Below are 20,011 nucleotides of genomic sequence, written 5' to 3'. Positions count from 1 at the left end.
TTTCTGGTGTAACACAATCCCCTGTGCACAAGGAGGCATGATCACATCAAAACTCAAAGTACATGTCACTTCTTCCATGAAGATGAGGTCTGAAGATAGGCTACACGTGTTATCTTCAGGGCCTAGGGGAGGATCTGGTGTGGTCTCGGTCATACAGATAGTGCAAGGGTCACCTAGACTATTGAATGCCTCTGGTCCTGCTTGTGGAAGCTTGGGAGAGCCCTTAGTCATATTAATAGTGCAAGGATTACCTAGGCTATTAGGCACTTCCATTCCCAGCCTTTTGGTTGGAAAAGAGATTATACTTTTTTTCCCTTGAAAAGACAACCCCAAGTGTTTAACATTCCTGATTTCCCTAGTGCTATCTATGAGCACAAGGACCTTTGTGCTCCCAACAGGAAGGATGTCACTTCCAGTTCTGTGGGCACTGTCAGGGTAGTTATTTCCTAAAAACAACCAGAGCAGCTCCAGGAGAGGTGAATTCCTAAAAACAACCAGAGCAGCTCCAGTAGAGGTGAATGGGTCTCCTAGGAAGTTTAAGTATGTGGATGAGCTGATTACATTAGATCAGTGGTTCTCAAACTTTGTGGCTTGAAATAACTTTTATTTTTGATAGTGCCTTACTGCTCAGCCCTGGCTGGCCTAGCACTCACTATATAGATCAAAACCTCGAACTCACAGAGGCTGCCTGCCTCTGCCCTCAGAGGGTTGGGATGTGCCACACATAAAGACAGAGATAGAGACAAAGAGAGCATGCATCAAACTGTGCAGAAGGATATAAAGAACATGTTGGTGGGAGAGGCATTGTAAGTTATAAAATAGGTGCTAGGAAGCCATTGTAATTGTTGACAAGATTAGCACCATTAATGAGAAACTGTTCTAACAACAATGCGCCCTGAAGAAAAGACTCCACCCATGAAAGGTTCCATCTTGTGAAGACGCAAATTCACTTGAAAAGAGAGAACCTGGACTGAGAAAGATTCAGAAGGGGTTTCCTGCCCAATACAACTGCCCAGGGAAGTCTTTGTTCAGCACACAGAGGCACCAATGCAATTGTGGTTCAAGGTGGCTTAACTTGGCAGCTGTTGTTGTTGTTGTTGCTCTTTTGGGGGGCCCACCACCCAGCTCCCAATTCAATCACACACGGAGGCTTATACTTAATTACGAATGCCCAGGCTTAGCTTGGCTTGTTTCTTGACAGCTTTCCTTAACTTTAAATTATCCCATCTACCTTTTGCCTCTGGGCTTTTCCCCATTCTCTTACTTCTGTAAATCTTACTCTTACTCTGAGGCTTGCTGTGTAGCTGGGTGGCTGACCACCGGAGTCCTCCCGCTTCTCTGCCTATGACTTCTTCTTCTCCCAGATCTCTCCCTCTATATATTCTCTCTGCCTGCCAGCCCCACCTATTCTTTCTCCTGGCTTGCTATTGGCTGCTTAGCTCTTTATTAGACCATCAGATGATTTAGACAGGCACAGTAGCACAGCTTCACAGAGTTAAACAAATGTAACACAAACAAAATAATATTCTACAGCAGGCAGCAGAACCTGGCAGCTCTGTCCATGTGTTACTGGTTTTGTAGTCATGCAGGATGTCAAAGTAGGGAGTTGTGCCAGGTTTACTGGAGGACAGAGGCCAAGCAATGAGTGGCGTGATCAGAGCTCCTGGGAGGAAGACCTGAGAGACCACTGCATGAAGCTGTAAAGGTGAAGCCTAATTTGCAATGGAAATCCAAGAATGTTGGTGATTCCCTGGGAGTTTTCCAAGGGAAGTCACAGGCACGGATTGGAGAGGTCTATGTGCTACAGGCAGCAGAGCTGGAGGGACAAGACTACCCAAGTCCTCTGGAGCAAGGATGATTCCCACACAAGCTCTAGATACTGAACATGGAGCTGCAGAATGAGGAATTCGTCCTGCTGGATTTCAGCTTTGGTCTGACCTTTTCTTGGTATGTTCCATTTCTCCCTTTTGGGATGGAGATGTCTAGTCTGTGTCGTGTACATTGGAATTATAGAATACATCTTGTTTTGATTTTATAGAGGCTCATGTTAAGGATTTGTTCTGAATTTTAGCAGAGATTTTGTTCTTTGGACGTCTAAACAATGTTAAAGACTGAAGACTGTTAAGGACTATGGGAATATTTAGAGATGGAGTAAATGTTGCATTATGAGATGAAAATGAAATTTCAAATGATGTGGTTGGGGATCAAGAGGACAGGTGTGGAACTGTTGTGGTTAAGTTTCATTGCCCACTTGATGAGATTTAGAATCACCATGGAAACACATCTCTGGGTTGAAGGTGTTTTCAGAAAAGGTTGGCTGAGCAGAGATGACTTCCTAAACACGGGTCACACCATGCCACGGGCTGGAATCCTGAACTGAATAAAATAGACTGTGACCTGAGAATCTGACTCACCTCTCTGATTCCCTACTACAGATGAAATGTGACCAATAATGCAAATGTTAACCCAGTAAAAAGATCACGTTAGTATTGTTATGAAAAACATTTGAACTTGTGAACCCCTAAAAGGGTCCCCTCAGGGTCTACAGGTCACACTTGGAGAAACTGCTGAATCAGACCTCACATGATAATCCTGGGCATTCGGGAAGATGGGCACCATCATCAGTGACCACTTCACAAGGTGAGAAGAGAAGGCTGCTTCACTCTTCTTCTCAACAGGCAAGTGAAGTACTTCCATGAGAGCGGAAGGTCAAAGGCACATCTAAGCAGGAAGTTTCTGATCTGAGGATGGGAAAAGTGAGATGAGCCCCCGAATACCCCTTTCCTTGGTCCATTTGCTCCTGACCTGAGAGTGAAGGAGATACAGTTTGGAAGATTATACTTAAGCCAGGGACACCAAATTCCAGTTTCTGCAGGAAGCAAGAAGTCTTCCTTTGTAAAGTTCTCACCTAAAAGAATTTGTGTCCAGTGTTACCAAATCTTCATTTTTCTTTTTTCCTTTTGGTTTTTCGAGACAGGGTTTCTCTGTGTAGCCCGGGATGTCCTGAAACTCACTCTGTAGACCAGGCTGGCTTCGAACTCACAGAGATCCACCTGTCTCTGCCTCCCAAGTGCTGGGATTAAAGGTGTGTGCACACAGGTGACTATCACTTTTCAAAACACCAGAATCTAGGTGTTTATCTGTCCTTTAAGACAGAGGAATGGCTGGCTTAGTGGGTAAAGTCACTGCTATGCAAGCATGAAGGCCTGAACTGAAATCTCCAGAACACATATAAAAGCTGGGCAGGGAGGTCTTGGCCTATAACCCCAGTGCTGGGAGGCAGAGCTGGGCAGAGCTGGGAGCTCACTGGCTAACTCAAAAAAGGAGGTGGAGAAGCGACTGCGGAAACGCACACACAGTCATACACAGAAAGCAAATGTCAGCACCTCTTTCAGTCATCTCCTATCAATGTAACCTGATTATAATAATAACATTATAAAAGGCTGTCTTAGTTTGGGTTTCTATTGCTGTGAAGACACCATGACCACGGCAACTCTTATAAAGGAAAATATTTAATTGAGGCTGGCTTACAGTTTCAGAGCTTCAGTCCATTATCGTCATGGTGGGAAATACGGCAGCGTGCAGGCAGACATGGTGCTGGAGAGGAGCTGAGAGTTCCCCAGGCAACAGCAAGAGACTGTGTGCCACCCTAGGCACTGAGATCTCAAAACCTGCCGCCACAGTGACACACTTCCTCCAACAAGGCCACACCTACTTCAACATGGCCACACCTTCTAGTAATGCAACTCCCTGGCCCAAGCATTCAAACACATGAGTCTATGGGGGCCATACCTATTCAAGCTCTCACAGTGTTAGCAATCCTAGAGTGTGACCAGGTGAAAAGGAGTCTGGCAGGAGTACACCTCTAATGCCCTCTCCCTATCTCAAAGGTCCCATTTCTTCCCCAATAGCATGAACTGGGGAACACACAGTGCTGGGTGTAGTGGTGCAAGCCTTTAATCTCAACACTTGGAGGCAGAGTCAGGGCAGCCCGGTCTTTATATGTGTTCCAGGCCAATCAGAGCTACCCAGTGAGACTACATCTCAAAAAAACAAAACAATAACAACAAAGATCCAAAATACAGACACAATAAGTTAAGTTTTAAAAGAATAAGAAAACACCGTGACTCAAACAACATTCAGTTTATGCCCTGTGCTTAGCCATGGAGAAACCTAAGCTAAATAAAAGCTCACCCAGATAGTATAGAAGGAGGCGAAGCCTCATATACAACCCTACCTTGCCACAAACCACCTGCTTTTAACACCTCACCACATGTGTGGGAAGGGAAACCGTTACTGGACATCTTTAACCTTCCAAGGGATGGTGTTGCAAACCACTCCGCATCACTCTGGGATGAGAACCCTGAAGATTGTTTGCTTGGGTAAATACGTTCAAATTCTCAACAAAACATAGTGTTTATGTCAGTGGTAAAGTCAGGGAGAACATTAGTGGGATACACACTCTGCTAGACTGCAGAGCGCACATTTTCGTTTGATTGCTGTCTGTCTTGGAGACAACTCTGCAGTCGCAGTCCTAGAGCAAGACTTGGTCCTCTTTGTTCCCTATTCTATCTTCCCTGAGCACCTGGCACCTATGTATAGTGTCAGGACAGAGTACACACCCAATCAATACTTGTAAAACCAATGACTGAATGAATAATACTTAATTTTTTCATTCAAAGATTAGAAAAACACATTCCAGGAGACCATGCCCTTTCTTCAACAGACTTCAGCTAGTGAAAACAGAGCAGGCAATGAAATGAAATGAAACCACGCTTCTGTGTTCGCAGTAATTGAATCCTGTGAAATTCAATGAAAACGTAACTATTTAAGCCTCTCTTGTTTGGAATATTTGATAAACTGGTCTCTAAGATATGAGAATTCTCTTCACAGTTTACTTTTGTGGATTTGAATGGCAGAGTTTTCTATCCCGGCTTCCGACAAGCTTGTAGGGATGTATTTGTCAGGTAGTACAATACGATTTAAAAACAAACTCAGTTCAACACGGGAAGGAAAGGTGACTGGTAATCAGTAAGCCTCAAACTGGCTTTTGTTTGGTTTTTGCCTTGTGCTTTAGAAAACTCCACCTGTTAAGCCTATGGATTTCCCCCTAAATACTATACATCCAAAACCACTGAAAGGGCACACGAAAGCTCTGAGCATCAACAAGTTGAAAAAGAATTAGAAACTGTACATACTGTTGGTGTACAAATTGGTACAATCCATCTAAAAAACAGCAACATAAAATCAATCCCAAAAATGTTCATACCCTATACTCCAGTAATCTCTCCCTTAGGATTTTATTCTAAACAAGCTATTGGTCAAAAGAATAAAGTTCAGCCGGGCGGTGGTAGCGCATCCCTTTAATACCAGTACTTGGGAGGCAGAGCCAGGTGGATCTTCGTGAGTTCAAGGCCAGCCTGGGCTACCAAGTGAGTTCCAGGACAGGTGCAAAGCTACACAGAGAAACCCTATCTCAAAAAAACCAAAAAAAAAAAAAAAAAAAAAAAAAAGAATAAGGTTCATTATACAAAATGTTCAGTGCAGCTTTGTCTCTAGCAACAAATATAGTAAGAACCAAAACACAAAAACAAAATACACAAGAAAATAGCTTAGAACATTATAGCACACGCTGAAGGCAAATTCCTCTTCAGTTGTTGAAAACAAATCTGCAGGGCTGAGGTTGCAGCTCAATGCTTATCTAGAATGCTCAAGGCACTGGGGTCAGTTTCTAGCACCAGGAGAAATAAGATGAACAAATCCTCCTTACTGGGCAATGGTACAGAAAACGTCAAGGAATTGAATAAAATGCAGACTACAAAAGGATTAACATAGGGTGAGTGGAGATGGCTCAGTGGTCAAGAGTGTCTGCTGTGAAAGCCTGAGGGCCGGAGTTTGACTCCCTAGCACCCACAAATTAACAAAAGCTATAAATGGCCATGCATGCCTATAACCCAAGTGTTGGGGGATGAAGATGCGTGAATCCCAGGAGATCAATGGCCAGCCAAGCCTAGTCAAAACTTCAAGCTCCAGGTCCAGTAAAAGACCTGTCTCAAGAGACTATGGCAGAGAGCAAAAGAAGACACCTATAGGTAAACTACTCCTCTGACCTCCATGTATGTGGTATACACCCCTACACACATACATGCATGCGCACACACACACACACACACACACACACACACACACACACACACACGCACGCACACAGATCAACATACTGTGATCATCAACTCTGCAGGCAGCTATGCTTTCATGTAAACATGACCTGAAAAATGATATAAAGCTTTGTGAGGTAGTATGATTTGAGATGTCTATACTTTTAAGAATTCCTTTTAATGTTATATTTTTCCTATTATATATACATTTTCAAACTCCTTAAAGAATAAAACTGGACTTCCAAGTTTTTCTGTACTTCTCACATTAAAAAAAAAGTGACAGACCCTGGGTCTCCCTACTTTGAATTAATAGTTCTCTCTCTCTCTCTCTCCTCTCTCTCCTCTCTCTCTCTCTCTCTCTCTCTCTCTCTCTCTCTCTCTCTCTCTCTCTCTCTCATCTCACGATGTAGCCTTGACTGGCCCTGAAGGGATCCTCATGTCTTTGCCTCCCCAGTACTGGGACTAAAGACCTGTGGTATATGCCAGGCTAGTAGTCTCTTTTTAAAATGACAACATATTCTTTCCAAATGTCCAATTAAAGATGAAAAAAGACAAGGCTTGGGGCTGTAGAGATGCCTCAGTACTTAAGAGAATGGGCTGCTCTTCCAGAGGACCAGGGTTCAGTTGCCAGTGCCCTCACTGGGGTGCTCACAACCACCTGGAACTCCAGTTCCAGGGAAATCCAGTGTCTCCATTTGGCCTCAGCAGATACCTGCACACGTCATCTGCTCACACAGACAATCATACATACACATAAATAAAAACAGATCTAACAAAAGATGATGACGACCGCAGAGACAACAGGTCTGAAGTGTCCATACTTCGAAGAAGAATAGCTGTTGTCTGAAATACAAAGGAAAATCAGGAACCCAGAGAGGTGACAAAGAGAAGGAGGCTACCGGGGCACTCTTTCAGATGACAGTGTGTTCCCAAGGCCACGTGGAGAGAGGTCTGAGATTTACCTGGCTCACCAGAGGACTGCTGCCTGGCGTCATCTCCCTTCGCTTCATTTCACAAGTATTTTCTGAGCCCTGACCCTCTCAAGTAGCTCAAATGCCTGCGATGTCACAAGGCTGTGCTGTACTTCATAGAATTGTCACAAAAGGCAATTCTCATGGGTCACATTCAAGGTCATGTCTCATCTTCCTGGTGGGGAGCGAGAGGTGACCTAATATCTTAACATCTGGCTGCTATTCAACTTTGCAGATACAGAACTGAGCCTTTTCCGTTTGTCACGGCTGGTAAACCTGAAGCTGACTTTGCTGAACAAGCACAGGAGCCATGAATCAGCCAGTCACCCTGTGAGGAAGAAAGGGATCTGTCTAGAAAAACCACAGCTGGACAAATTCCCAAAATACTCCCTCTAGAGAGCAAACTATCACTAAGATTATTGGGAGAGTACAGAAGCCAACAGTGAGTCCTAGACTCACTCAGGGGGGGTTCTGTTCAGCCAGGTGTTCCTAGGAGAGGATGTAGCTTCTCTATAACCAAAGAACTTGGCAAACTATTCAGAAACAGGATTCTATCTCTGCCCTTTGCCCTGACTTGAGCCTTGATCCAGGGCCCATTAAAGTTCACTTGATGTTACTTTCCATTCCCAAGGCTCTTCCCAGCTTACCTCCATTGACAGGTCATTTTCCCAGTGGTAATTTCTAAGTAATTTGGCTCTTCACTTGCACACTTATCAGACAGTGAAAGGTCTCTTCTTAGATCTTGATGCCTGCTCTCAAACCCCTCTTTCTGCTGGTTACAGGCAGTATATGATTAATGCCTGTGAGACGAGGGAGAGATGATCATAATGTTGTGAGGTCAGAAAGGCAGTGGTCACTGAGGTAAAAACAGGGGATCTGGAGAGAGAAAGGTTAAGTCTAGGCCCGGGCTCTATCTCTTATCAACTATATAACCTTTGACAAGTCATATAATTCGTCTGTGTCTTTTGTCTCATGCATACAATGAAGCTAACAGTCCTGAATCCTCAGGCCAATACATTTTGTAAATTTCAAAGTACTCTGAAGATGTTGGAGCTAATACCATTGTGCCTGGAGTGCTATTGGAGATAGCAGAATCTTAAGAGTACATGCATAAATCTCAGAACATGGGAAGTTGAGACTGGAAGATCCAAAGTTTAAGTTTAGAGAAATCATGACTGGTACTGGAAAGCTAGCTACCTAGGGCTAGTGAAGACATGGGCAGTTTTAAATACTTGTCTTTATACTCACAGATAGGAATAGTCCTCAGCCCTCCTCAAGGAAACATTTCTTTGCAACAGGCAAAGAGAGACTGATCAAAACCAATCAAAATGTAGAGTTGTGGAGTCCAGTTCCTCTGGATACATCTGTAAAACAACTCCTATACCTACAGCTCAGGGACCACTGCAGAAGAGGGACAGAAAGGTTGTTAAGAGCCAGAGAGCCGAGGCTTTGCTATGAGTGTTTCCCAAGAATACCACGTGTACCCATAAAGTCTCACCAATATGCCTGCCTAAACAGGAGCCTTTTAAGAGTGTAATTCCAGAAGCCAGGAGGCCCAAGCAGGCCAGCCTTGGCTACACAGTAAGACCCTGTCTCAAAACAAGCAAATAAAAAATAATCTTGAGGAAATGGTGTAGCTAAAGCCAAATTGCCCAGATTGTAATGTATTAAACAGTGGACAAGACCCAGGTGATGGGGGGCACATGCCTTTAATCCCAGCACTCGGGAGGCAGAGGCAGGTGGATCTCTCTGAGCTCGAGACCAGCCTGTCTACAAAGTGAATTCCAGGACAGTCAGGGCTACACAGTGAAACCCTGTCTCAAAAAACAAACAAAAGGTGCGTGCGCGCACACACACACACACACACACACACACACACACACACACACACACACACACCCCAAACAAACCAACAACAATAACACTGAAGAAGAAGAAGTTAGCAAATGGACAAGATTTCCACTGCATGCTCTGCTTTTGAGGAGCATGTTTTAAAAAAGGAAAAGGAAAGGGTCCTAATAGGGAATCTTTTTTTTTTTTCTTGGTTTTTCGAGACAGGATTTCTCTGTGTAGTTTTGGTCCCTGTCCTGGAACTCTCTGTAGCCCAGGCTGGCCTCGAACTCACAGAGATCCGCCTACTTCTGCCTCCCGAGTGCTGGGCTTAAAGGCGTGCGCCACCACCGCCCGGATAGAATATTCTTTAACAGATCAAGACAAAAAAAAAAATAAATAAAAAATTAAAAAAAATTAACGGACTTAAGGGATAGGATCTTGGGTACACTCAGGGCATTTGAGGGCACTTTTGAACTCTTAGTAAACATACTACACGCTAGGAACTCATGTATTTAAAGAGGAAAAACAAACAAAAACGGCCAGTCCTTGAACCCTTAAAGGATTTGGGTTCAACTGGGAAGACAAATGTAACTTGGTAAGTAAGAGAGTTACATGCGCCGGGCAGTGGTGGCACATGCCTTTAATCCCAGCACTCGGGAGGCAGAGGCAGGCGGATCTCTGTGAGTTCGAGGCCAGCCTGAACTACAGCGTGAGTTCCAGGACAGGGCTCCAAAGCAACACAGAGGAACCCTGTCTCGAAAAGAAAAAAAAAAAAAAGAGAGAGAGAGAATTACATGCAAGATTGTGTGTGGTGGTTCAAGGAAGCAACCAACAAAACAGGTCCAAGAAGACCCACACCGGAACTGCATGCATCAGGAGCACACTGAGCTGGGAACCTCGGGTTCAAGTGACTAAGAGTGTAGCGGCCAGGTTCTGAAGAAAACTTAAATGTGGTGTTTATGTTTCACAGCGGCCAGGCGTCAACAACCAACAAAACCCGAACAGAACAAGGTAATTTGAACACGCCGGCCCTATGGCGCCGCTCGCTCTGGTAGCTCGGGGTGACCGGAGCCACCATGCCACCCCGCCCTCCCATACGGGACGGGCGCCGGAAGCCGGTGACGTCAAGCCCCGCCCGAGACCAGCCTCCTGGCCGGAAATGAGGCATTGGTCCCGCCCCCACGCCTGCTACCTCGCGAGACTTCGCGGGTGTCTCCCTCTTTCCGTTCTGCTGCCGCCATGGTAGGTCTTCCTTTCTTGGCCTCCGCTTCCTCGCGGCGGTTCGGAGCTCTACCTCCCTACCTCTCAGCTGCTTGCCCCGATCTTAGCGCGTCTTCGTAGCAGCGCGTAGCCTGCGGGGCGGGATGGCACGCGTGGGTCTGGGGCGAGGATCTTGGGGCCGCGTGTTCCAGCCGGGGTTCGGATCGCTGAGGCACGCGGGCCTGGGCGTCCGGGCGCCGTCCCAGTCGGTAACCTCAACCTTGCTGAATGCTCCAGAAGGCAAGTCCTTGATTGCAGGCACAATAAAGGCAGCAGGCGTTGCTCATCCCTGACTCCCCTTTCCATAGGCCTAACAACTGCACTGTTTTTCCCATGCAGCCATCCAGACTGAGGAAGACCCGGAAACTCCGGGGCCACGTGAGCCACGGCCACGGCCGCATCGGTAAGTGTGGGCCTCCTCTCATGGTAGGCCTTTGTTTGCGCTGTTTTTTGGGTATTTGGGAAATAAACAGCAGTGAGTCGAGGAAGACATTTGTTGCCAGTCAGATTGAACAGCAGCTTCCCTATTTGAAGACCCTCTAATCCAGCTTAAGATAATTTTATGTTGGTAGTGGAGTGAAACATAAACACAGAGTACTGTGATGGTGGAATGCCAAAAAGGTTTCTTTTATCCTTGAGACTTGGACAATCATGCTTAAAAATGGGTTGTAGACTGAGAACAAAAAAGGCGGGGGCACGTGACCACCTAGAGACGGCTGATAGCCATGTAGCTTTGCATGCCTGCAGGTAAACACCGCAAGCACCCAGGAGGCCGCGGTAATGCTGGAGGCATGCATCACCACAGGATCAACTTCGACAAATAGTGAGTGTTTCTTGGAGGTGGGTTTTAACTGGCAGCAGCGGCTTTGGAGGTAGGGGCAGAAGGGGTAACCTGGAACAGCTTCCCTGCAGAAGTCCGTTTCATGACGTTGGTTGTTGCCAGCTTTAGCAAGTAAATGCTTGATTTGAAATGAGTCTATCCGAGGCTAGAGTCACGCTCAGGTATTGGTTGTTGCCTTAGTGTGCTAGAGCCCTCGAAGAATAACTGCTGACCTTATTCACTGGCTGTGGACTTTCTGGCACAGTCAGTCACCAGGTTAGTGACATGCATCAGATTCAAGGTTGGGTTGGCTTTTATCCAGCCATTAGAGGATGCCCTTTAGGTAACCTCTTAAGGGGATGCTAGTGAATGATATGACTTCTTCAGAGACTTACGATTTAGCTAAAAGTTTTATCAGGTGTCTGCTATGTCAAAGTTTACAACAGGGAAAATTTACACTGGAGTAGGAAGAGATAACTACTAAGATCAGCTTGCTTGGAGTGAGGCTCTGAAGGTGGTTGCTTTCCCTTCCCAGTCATCCAGGTTACTTTGGGAAAGTTGGTATGAGACATTACCACTTAAAGAGGAACCAGAGCTTCTGTCCGACTGTCAACCTGGATAAATTGTGGACACTGGTCAGTGAGCAGACACGCGTCAATGCTGCAAAGAACAAGACTGGAGCTGCTCCCATCATTGATGTTGTGCGATCAGTGAGTGAATTTTAATCCACCTTGTCTCCTCTGGAGTCAAACTTATATATATATTTGGCCATTACCGATTAGAGAATCCACATTTTAGTAGAACTGTTGCAAGGAATTGAATTGGTCCCAAATAGAACTCTTCCCCTTCCCTTTGATCCCCACATGTGAATTGTGAATTCAGAGAACACACCCATCAAGTATTTGCTTTCATTTCTAACAAGAATATTAGAGTATTGCTTTCAGTAAATAAGTTTCAGTACAGTTATGCTGATCCTACCAGGTTTCCTTTTTAATTTAACTTGAGCTGTATAGTTGGTTCAGAATGGTCTTAAGGCACAGCTTGGCCCTTGCAGTTTAACTAAGTCCCAGTGTTAATTCAAGGCCCTATATTGTATATAAAAAGAAAGTGCCCGCCCCCCATTATTGCTTAAGTGCAGAGACCCAGATCATAGGCTGGTAACTAATTCCATTCCCAGCCTATTTAGTGATCTACAGTTAGTAGAGGTAACTGGTAGGGATTGGGGAGGTATTTAGCCGAGACTAGAGTCACATCCTGACATGGTGCTTGTCCTGGTGTGCTAGAGTTCTCGAAGAGAATCTGCTGGTCTTGATTCACTGGTAGGGGTCTTCAGTGTCCCTGTTAGTGCCCAGATCAGAAACATGTCCTACCAAGGGCCACGCATTATGGAAATGTGTTGGTGGATCTCTATGAGGCCATTGTAGTGTATTAAGAATCTTTTTGTCTTCGTCTAGGGCTACTACAAAGTTCTGGGGAAGGGAAAGCTCCCTAAGCAGCCTGTCATCGTGAAAGCCAAATTTTTCAGCAGAAGAGCTGAAGAGAAGATAAAGGGTGTTGGAGGCGCCTGTGTCCTGGTGGCTTGAAGCCACCCCGGGAGGTTAATTAAATGCTAACATTTTCCAAGTGGTCTGAGTGTAGGTTCTTCAGTTCCATTTCTGTACATCCTTGTCAGTATGCTGGAACCTGCCTAACAGGTCCTAGGAAGAGGTGAGGTATGGACTCCCTATATTCACAGTGGTAGACATAAGTAGTCCAACCTCATAATCTCAAAATGTGTGTGTGTGTGTGTGTACATGCAAGGGGATTGGATCCCAGCAGTTGTAAATTCATATGTCCCTATGTATGCTATATGGGTCTTGCTATTGAAAGAATTGATAACATCATTACTTTCAGCCCAAAATGTATCACAAAGAAAAATCTTACATGAGCGTGGCAGCACATTCCTTAATCCCAGCATTCTGGAGGCAGGTGGGTCTTTTGGGTTCAAGGCCAGCCTACTCTGTAGAGTTCATGATAACCACATAATAGAAATAGCCTATCTCAAAAAAAATCACAAAGACTAGAAATCAGGTTGGGTTAATTTTCTGAAAATCTGAAGTTCTGCAGGCTAGATTATTGCCAACAGTTTCCTGGTCTTTTTTTAAAGTTTGCTACAATGGCTAGGTAGCTCGGGCCTGGGCTACTAGGAGGCTTAGAGCAGGGCCAAGAAAATAGGGTGGGAAGGAAGAGTTTAAGACTGAGATAGAAAAACAAAAAGGGATGGAACTTGATTACTGAGTTGGGAGTGGTGCTAACTGGACAGACTGGCATGGAAAACTTTGGGGAAGAGGACTTTGGGCTCCAGTCTCAACTCTGGTATCTAGGGAGCATAATTACCTGCAAGTATGATACTCCTTTAGCTTTAGTGGCAATGGTTCCAGCTGCTTTTACTCAGTGTACACCCGGGAGTTTGTCATTTTAAAAAAGGGATCAAAGGCTGAAAATTCAGTCAGAATAAATGCTGTTTCAATTTCAAGGCTTTAAAAAAAATAGCACTACACATTTCAGTTTAGTGTGGAAGGTAAAAGCTGTTACAGAATACAACCTGTGCTAAGTATGAAGTTTTGAGTATGGTCTTGGTTTTATGGAATGGTGGTGACCAGACAAAAGGTACTCAGTAGCAAAACTGAAGCTATGACTAATGTGAAGAACTGAGCTATTCAGCTTGTTGGCATACTTCTGAAAGGGGAATTGGCGCTGCTACCCATTATATCTGTGGGGTGCATGCAGAAGTTAGAGCTCTCAACTTGAAGTTGGCACAGAGCTTCCATTGGTACATGTCTCTTAGCACCTAATGTCGGGGTCTGAACCAGGCCTCACCTTTTAAAAGTTTCGGGTGTAGATGGTTTATGCCATCATACTATAAATTTATTAATTTATAAATCTATAGATAATGTTTAGTTTGCAGCATAGTTTGTAAAAGGCTGTCAGAACTGGCCAAATTAAAGTACATGTACTTTCCTGTTGGTACTAGTCCAAGAGCTGTAGACCTCTGGTATCTTTAAGCCATCCATGCTGGAGATGTCCTCCTGCAGGGGCAGGACCCAGAGCTCTGGCCCCATCACTGTCTCAACCACTGCAGCACTTTGCCCATCCAGGAAGTGTCGCAAGTACCTTTTTCCTCTAGTTCAATAAGCTTCCTGCAGGCAGAAGGCAATGGCTTACTGTGTTGCATAAGTGAAGTCTCAACTATCCAAAAGATGAAAGCGCTTATGTTCAGAGTACTTTGGACTTAAAAAAGCAAAATTGTCTATACTTGTAAAAACTGGGAGTAAAGGAGATAGTGTATGCCCAGCTGCTTCAGTAACCAGGTGCATACTGCATATTAAGATACAAGTTGGGAGGGAAACTTGATAGCTTATAAATGATAGACATAGGTTCTCTTGGTTTACAGAAAAAATCAAGTCTAGGAGCATAAACATTAACAGTGATGGTGTATGTCACCCCTGGTAAGAATGTGTTAAAGTGGCATGTGTATGATGAGGTGCATATGCACGTGGAAGTCAGGACAATTTTGTAGTCTTGTTCTTCCACTTGTACATGAGTTCCTAGAATTAAGTCATCAGGATTGCATAGGGAGAGCATTTTTACTTGATGGGCAATCTGGCCAGCCCATCTTTCATTTTTCCACTTTTAAGTCACTTTAACTCATTTGTATAACTCATTTGAGGGTACAAAGTAGGCTATATAAGGGTAGTTTTTAACAAAAATGTTCTAATTCCATAGAGCAATGCCTGCCTCTTTTTCCTGAGTGCTGGGATTTTAAAGGTGGGTTGCCACCACCACCTGGAGTTCTACATTTTTAAAAAGTTAAAAGACATGGAAATATGAAGTGGAAATAAATACTTTAGTCTCTGCAAATATACTAAGACAGTTAACTTGCTGTAAAAGACTATCCTTCCACAGGAGTGAGGGAGGGGCCAGAGGCATTGGCAGAATGGTCACTAAGGTATACCATAGAAATAGTTATCTTACCATAGTGAAGGTCATGCCTGAAGACAGGGACCTAAGGTTATAATATACCACATGAAGTATAAGGGAGAGCAGGTAAAGCTAGACTACTATTTTGGACTGGAGAGATGGCTCAGAGGTTAAGAGCACTGACTGCTCTTCCAGAGGTCCTGAGTTCAAGTCCCAGGAATCACATGGTGACTCAAAAACATCTATAGTGAGATCTGCTTCCCTCTTCTGGCCACAGTCATACATGCAGGCTGAATATACATAATTTTAGGCTAGAGTATTCCTTACTGCAATGATATCTAAAAGCTAGATCTTACCCTGTCCACATGGTAAAGCCTTTATTTTTTCTCATTTGAGTCAGCTTGTGCCATTCTGTTTCCTCGTTTGTTCATTTAAATTTCTGTGGAACTCCTCTGATTCTTTTGACAAGGATCTGTAACTTGAACAATGCTGGGGATTGTACCTAGCAAGTACCCTTATCACTAAACTATAATCTGTTGTGTGATACTTTGATACTGATGTTCCCAAGACTGCCAAAATTTGCTTCGAATCAGGGTGGCACTAGCTACTAACTGACCAAAATAAACTAGAGGTTTTGAGGACAGATAGTAGGGCAGAGCTTAGAGAAGGTCTCGGCTCTTTTGGGTGGAGGAACATTGGGTGTGTGTGTGTCACAGGTTGCTTTGCTTCCATTTCTCTGATCATTCAGATTCTTACCCTGATATCTGACTCCCCAGTTTTAGTTAATTAGTAAACGCATCCTTGATCCTCAACACATTCCCTTTACAAATTATAGTTTCTAAAGAGCCTACAGTCTACCAGAGCATGGTTATTTAACGAACATAATAGAACATTGCAAATAGCTAGTAGTGCAGACTACTCTGCATTTTAGAAATTGACATACATTGCAGGAGACAGGGCCACGGGCCTCTCCCCAAACCCCACTTTTGATCTTGAGATGGTCTCATGTAGCCCAGGCTAGCTTTTAATTGATTATATGTCCAAGAATTCATCACAGGTGTATGTCAGTGTGCCTGGCTAGCCAAGAGCCTTAATTCAATAAAGAGAGTTGTACATGGTGTTGTGCATGGTTATGATTAAGTTTTGAAATGAACAAGTGTCTCCACTTCATGTAAAAAGCCAGCTGTGGTATATGTCTATAATCCCAGCACTAGGGAGGTAGACACAGGGAGTATTTGGGCTCACTGACTAGCCAGGCTTGACAAATCAGTAAGCTTCAGGTTCATTTCAGAACCTTAATCAGTGACAACTATTCAGTAGGATCTGTAACATTTGTCTATGTAGCCATCACAGTAATTCTATGTACAGGTTTTAGGCATGTGGCTTGTTAGCTCCTAGTGTACATATTTAAACACAGGTAAATACCAAAACACTTTCTTTTATATTACAGTAAGATTTGTATAAGTCATGTTAGCTATGAGTTTCATGTGATAGTAAAATGTTGCTGTTAAAAGAGTTGGATTTGAGCCGGGTGGTGGTGGCGGCGGCGAGTTTGATACCAGTGTGGTCTACAGAGTGAGTTCCAGGACAGTTTAGGCTGTTAACACACAGAAATCCTGTCTCAGAAAAGAAAAAAAAGACAGCCTGGTCTACAGAGTAAGTTCCAGGACAGGCTCAAAGCTACAGAGAAACCCTGTCTTGAAAAGCCAAAAAAAGAAAGGAGAAAAAAAAAAAAAAAAGAATTGGATCTGATAATCTGCTAGGATTGAGAATCCTTGAATTAGGGAATCCAGATTGTGTGTGAAATCAGAACCTGGAGAGCCTTCAGTATGTTCCACCAGCCCCACACCAGGCTTGCTGCATGGTCCACCCCAAACCATCAAGCACCAATGTGGGATTTTCTGAATTTAGTTGAGTGCTTCAGCTCTAGGTTATGCTTATCCTTGGAGGCCAGAAGGGCACTGGATCCTCAAGCTGGTTGCAGATCCTTTTGAGCCACCCTGTGGGTATTGAGATTTGAACCTGAATCCTCTGAAGAACAGCCAGTGTTCTTACCTGCTGAGTCATTGCTCCAGCCCTAAAATGCACTGTATTTTAAAAATAAAAGTTCCAGAACTTAACGAAAGAAGTTTACACCTCCAGTTTGCAGTCTGATTATATAGTCTGGAGGTTCTTTGGGCACACATCAAAGAGGGAGGAAATGGGAGTGGGGACAGGCAGACAGCAAACGCACCTTTGGGGAACTGGGTGTTTTTCCTAAGGAATTTACTGTGTCAGGAAGCCCAGGCTGAGCTAACAGCTGAGGACTAGAGGTGACTACACCCAACTATGAATTTTCTGGTTATACTCTCTTGGCCTCATTTGGAAACCTACACTTGTGGCCACAATTTTTCCCCCTTTTTTTCTTGACAGCCAACTATGTAGGACGCTTTTTCAGAAGATAATTTTGCCTTCTCAGAAGACAAACCCTCCACATACTTTCTAAGTCAAGTAGCAGGTTGTACCCATGGACAGGCTGGGGCCTGCACAGGCATTAGTGAAGTGATGTAAAGAAACCACGATGGGATTGTCTCATTTAGACAGGTTAGGGTGCAAGGACAGGGAATGTTACAGTTCATATCCAGCCAAACCCAGTGTTATAACGTGTCTCTTAGGATTCAAGGTCTCTACAAAGGCCTTGATGGGTAGGAAACCTAAGTAAAGCCACTTTGTTCCCTAACCTGCTTTCCTTCCTCTTCTGTAGAATGTAGCTGAACTTTCTGTATGCATACTTAGGATGCTAATGGAAGAAACTTCAGAGTGACATGGAGGAAGCATTGGCAGTGGGTGAGGGTTGAATCCAAGCCCAGTGTTAGCAGTACTTGGGCTGCTAACTGTCCACTGTCAGGCTACCCAATGATGTCACTTAATTTTGATACCTAAGGGCAAAGAGCATTCATTCTATCACTGGAAACACCCAAGTGAGCAGTGGGCTACCAAAGAAGGAAGCTGAAAGAGAACTGTGACAGATGTCTTCTACTTTGGGAACTCAAGTTCAGGGATGGCCAGTAACCCACATGAAATCAATCCCTCTACCAATTGCCCAACTCCCTGTATGACAGTGTTTCATCCAGATTTACCTGTTTTGGAGAGAACTCTAGATAATGAAACCAAAGAACATATGGGACTCTTGGGCACAAATGAATGTACAGTTTATTGAGAACATCTGTGGATGGTGGAAGGAAGAATGCCCTGTACCGCATCATGGCCACCACTGACCGGGAGCTGTGCTTCCCATGACTTCACTGACCATGTCAGAAGGTGGAAGGAACAAGAGAGGACCAGGCCCAAGTACCTGGCTCTACATTGCAAGTAGGGGCAGAGTGGTCCTTGCCTTTCAGAAACAAGAGGCTTGGGGCATAGGAAACTACTAAGAAGATAGAAACTCTAGGATTAAAAAAACAAAATACTCTTCTTGTACATAATTAAGACAGCACCTGCTCTCCAGGCCTGAGACTGGCAGCAGGGGCCTCAGGCAGGCAGGCCGGAAGCCTTCAGGAAACATCAGTGGTTTGGCTGAGACAGTCAGCTGCACATACTTGGCCAGTCACCAGCACCCAGCAAGACTCCATCCATGCTCAGACAAGGCAGGAAAGCACCCAGCCCTTTGGGAATATACAAATATTTACCAGATTCTCTTTGCGTGTTACAAAAACAGTTAAGAAAGCTTACAGCAGATTATTTACAAACAGTATCCTGGGATATGGTGAAGTCAGAGGTGGACTGGCTTGGAGGTGCCGTCTGTAGGGGCAGAGTGGTCACAACAGCCCATGGGGTCCCAGGCTAGGCCCTCTCCCCAGGCTCTGCAAAGCACTAAACTCTGCTACTGGGAAAGGCATTTAATTCTTCTTGTGGAGGAACTTCATCTTGTTGCCTGTGGGCCAGAGAGGGCAAAGGTGAGAATGTTTGATGACACCCCTTCCAACCTCCATGACTTCTTGCCTCCCTTCCTCTCTGTGCAAAAGGACTAGTTAGACTGGAGTGACAGCTCTGGTAAGGTAGGGAAAACACTACTTTAGGACACTGAGATCAGCCACTGTGACTTTGGGCAAAACCTGCATCTCTGGCTTTGGTTTCCTTTTAAAAAGTCCTGAGATCACACTGGCTGAGCTCCCTGAAGGACTGGGACCTTGTAGGACTGGCACTCTGGCATTGAAATTTCTAGACATTACAAGAACAAAGATAGCTATCACTCATGGCTCACATGTGAATAAAAGGAAGGCATGTACTAAAAACCAACTTATGGGTGCATAGATTCACAGTATTTTAGGGGACAGCTCTCCCTGGCTATCTCCATCAGTAATAAGTAACTTACCCAACCCACGGAGAAACTTGTTCATCCCGCTCTGCTCGGTGTCAGGGAGCTCTTCTAGATACTGCTCTACTCGCTGCTCGAAGAGGCCTGAGAGAAAAGAACGGCAGGTATGAGGGAAAGAACAATGGAGACATGAATGTATGATGAACCACGCAGTGGAGGTGCAAAAGGGAAAAGGCAGACATCTAGTCTAATGTCTGGTGGGAACATCCTAGCAGAACTCTGGCTGGTTCACTACAATGATTACGAGTGACATCTCACAGGTGTTCACTACTGAGAATAAGAAGTCTTCCACAGCCTGACTCCCACCACTGCCCATGCCTGATGTGCACTGCAGGAAAGCTGCTCTGTGTTTCAGAATGGCCCCTGTGTGGAAACCTCAATCTTCTTTTAGATTGCTCCACCATGCTATTCCAAAAAGCTTTGTTAAGCTAAATGGTTAACAGTAGTGGGGAAAAGAAACAGGTTAGATGTAAAGCTCTTGATGAGATAAGGAAGACCCAGGTGGCTGGTAGAATATTCAGAGGCAGGATAACCAGCAGCTTTAAATGGAACCACCAGCAACCCAAGGCAGATGGCCCAGGCCTTTCCAAGGGACTTCACAACTCCTGGGTCCTCAAAAGCCCCCAGACTGCTCAGTCTGGTCCCTTTCCAG

At 44.7% G+C, this 20,011-nt stretch overlaps 3 protein-coding genes and 2 non-coding genes across 13 annotated transcripts in view; 3 read left to right on the top strand and 2 right to left on the bottom strand.

The window, feature by feature from the left end:
- The window catches only part of Trim66 (tripartite motif containing 66), a 70,370-nt gene extending 60,102 nt beyond the window's left edge, over positions 1–10,268 (bottom strand). The window contains exons 1-3 of the mRNA XM_052763463.1: positions 10,155–10,268; positions 8,378–8,530; positions 7,777–7,929 (exon numbers count right to left, since the gene is read on the bottom strand). Coding sequence (XP_052619423.1) covers positions 7,777–7,782 — 6 coding nt within the window. The 5' untranslated portion in view covers positions 7,783–7,929; positions 8,378–8,530; positions 10,155–10,268. The remainder of the gene's footprint in view (positions 1–7,776; positions 7,930–8,377; positions 8,531–10,154) is intronic.
- Positions 10,184–12,669, top strand: Rpl27a (ribosomal protein L27a). Of its 4 annotated transcripts, none has more exons than XM_052763475.1 (5): positions 10,184–10,204; positions 10,562–10,625; positions 10,970–11,045; positions 11,578–11,752; positions 12,497–12,669. In XM_052763475.1, exons 1-5 carry the CDS (start codon positions 10,202–10,204, stop codon positions 12,623–12,625), a joined length of 447 nt encoding a protein of 148 aa, XP_052619435.1. In that variant the 5' UTR covers positions 10,184–10,201; the 3' UTR covers positions 12,626–12,669. The 4 variants fall into 4 exon arrangements, with proteins under 4 accessions (XP_052619435.1, XP_052619437.1, XP_052619434.1 ...); XM_052763474.1 differs by lacking the exon at positions 10,184–10,204 and adding an exon at positions 10,329–10,462; XM_052763477.1 differs by lacking the exons at positions 10,184–10,204; positions 12,497–12,669 and adding an exon at positions 10,327–10,462 and having other exon boundaries at positions 10,954–11,062; positions 11,578–11,689.
- On the top strand, positions 11,202–11,331 carry LOC128095832 (small nucleolar RNA SNORA3/SNORA45 family). The gene has a single exon (XR_008213431.1). It is a non-coding gene; the product is annotated as a small nucleolar RNA SNORA3/SNORA45 family (small nucleolar RNA).
- LOC128095831 (small nucleolar RNA SNORA3/SNORA45 family) lies at positions 12,277–12,407 on the top strand. Its single transcript, XR_008213430.1, has one exon. It is a non-coding gene; the product is annotated as a small nucleolar RNA SNORA3/SNORA45 family (small nucleolar RNA).
- Positions 12,670–18,176: 5,507 nt separating the features above from the next.
- Dennd2b (DENN domain containing 2B) overlaps positions 18,177–20,011 on the bottom strand; it is a 202,199-nt gene continuing 200,364 nt past the window's right edge. For all 6 annotated transcript variants that reach the window (XM_052763470.1, XM_052763468.1, XM_052763471.1 and 3 more), the window contains 2 exons: positions 19,357–19,443; positions 18,177–18,915 (listed from right to left, as the gene is read on the bottom strand). In XM_052763470.1, coding sequence (XP_052619430.1) covers positions 18,881–18,915; positions 19,357–19,443 — 122 coding nt within the window. In that variant the 3' untranslated portion in view covers positions 18,177–18,880. The remainder of the gene's footprint in view (positions 18,916–19,356; positions 19,444–20,011) is intronic.

Source organism: Peromyscus californicus, unplaced genomic scaffold (genome assembly GCF_007827085.1).
Source record: "Peromyscus californicus insignis strain IS unplaced genomic scaffold, ASM782708v3 Scaffold_4__1_contigs__length_199733344, whole genome shotgun sequence".
NCBI lineage: Eukaryota > Metazoa > Chordata > Mammalia > Rodentia > Cricetidae > Peromyscus > Peromyscus californicus.
Note: the sequence above shows the minus strand (reverse complement) of the source record. Positions and strands in the feature narration are given on the sequence as shown.

Excerpts from the sequence above, each read along its gene's own strand:
- Rpl27a (XM_052763474.1), top strand. Across the intron at positions 10,626-10,969 it reads CCACGGCCACGGCCGCATCG|GTAAACACCGCAAGCACCCA; the intron begins GTAAGTGTGGGC and ends GCATGCCTGCAG. Across the intron at positions 11,753-12,496 it reads TCATTGATGTTGTGCGATCA|GGCTACTACAAAGTTCTGGG; the intron begins GTGAGTGAATTT and ends GTCTTCGTCTAG.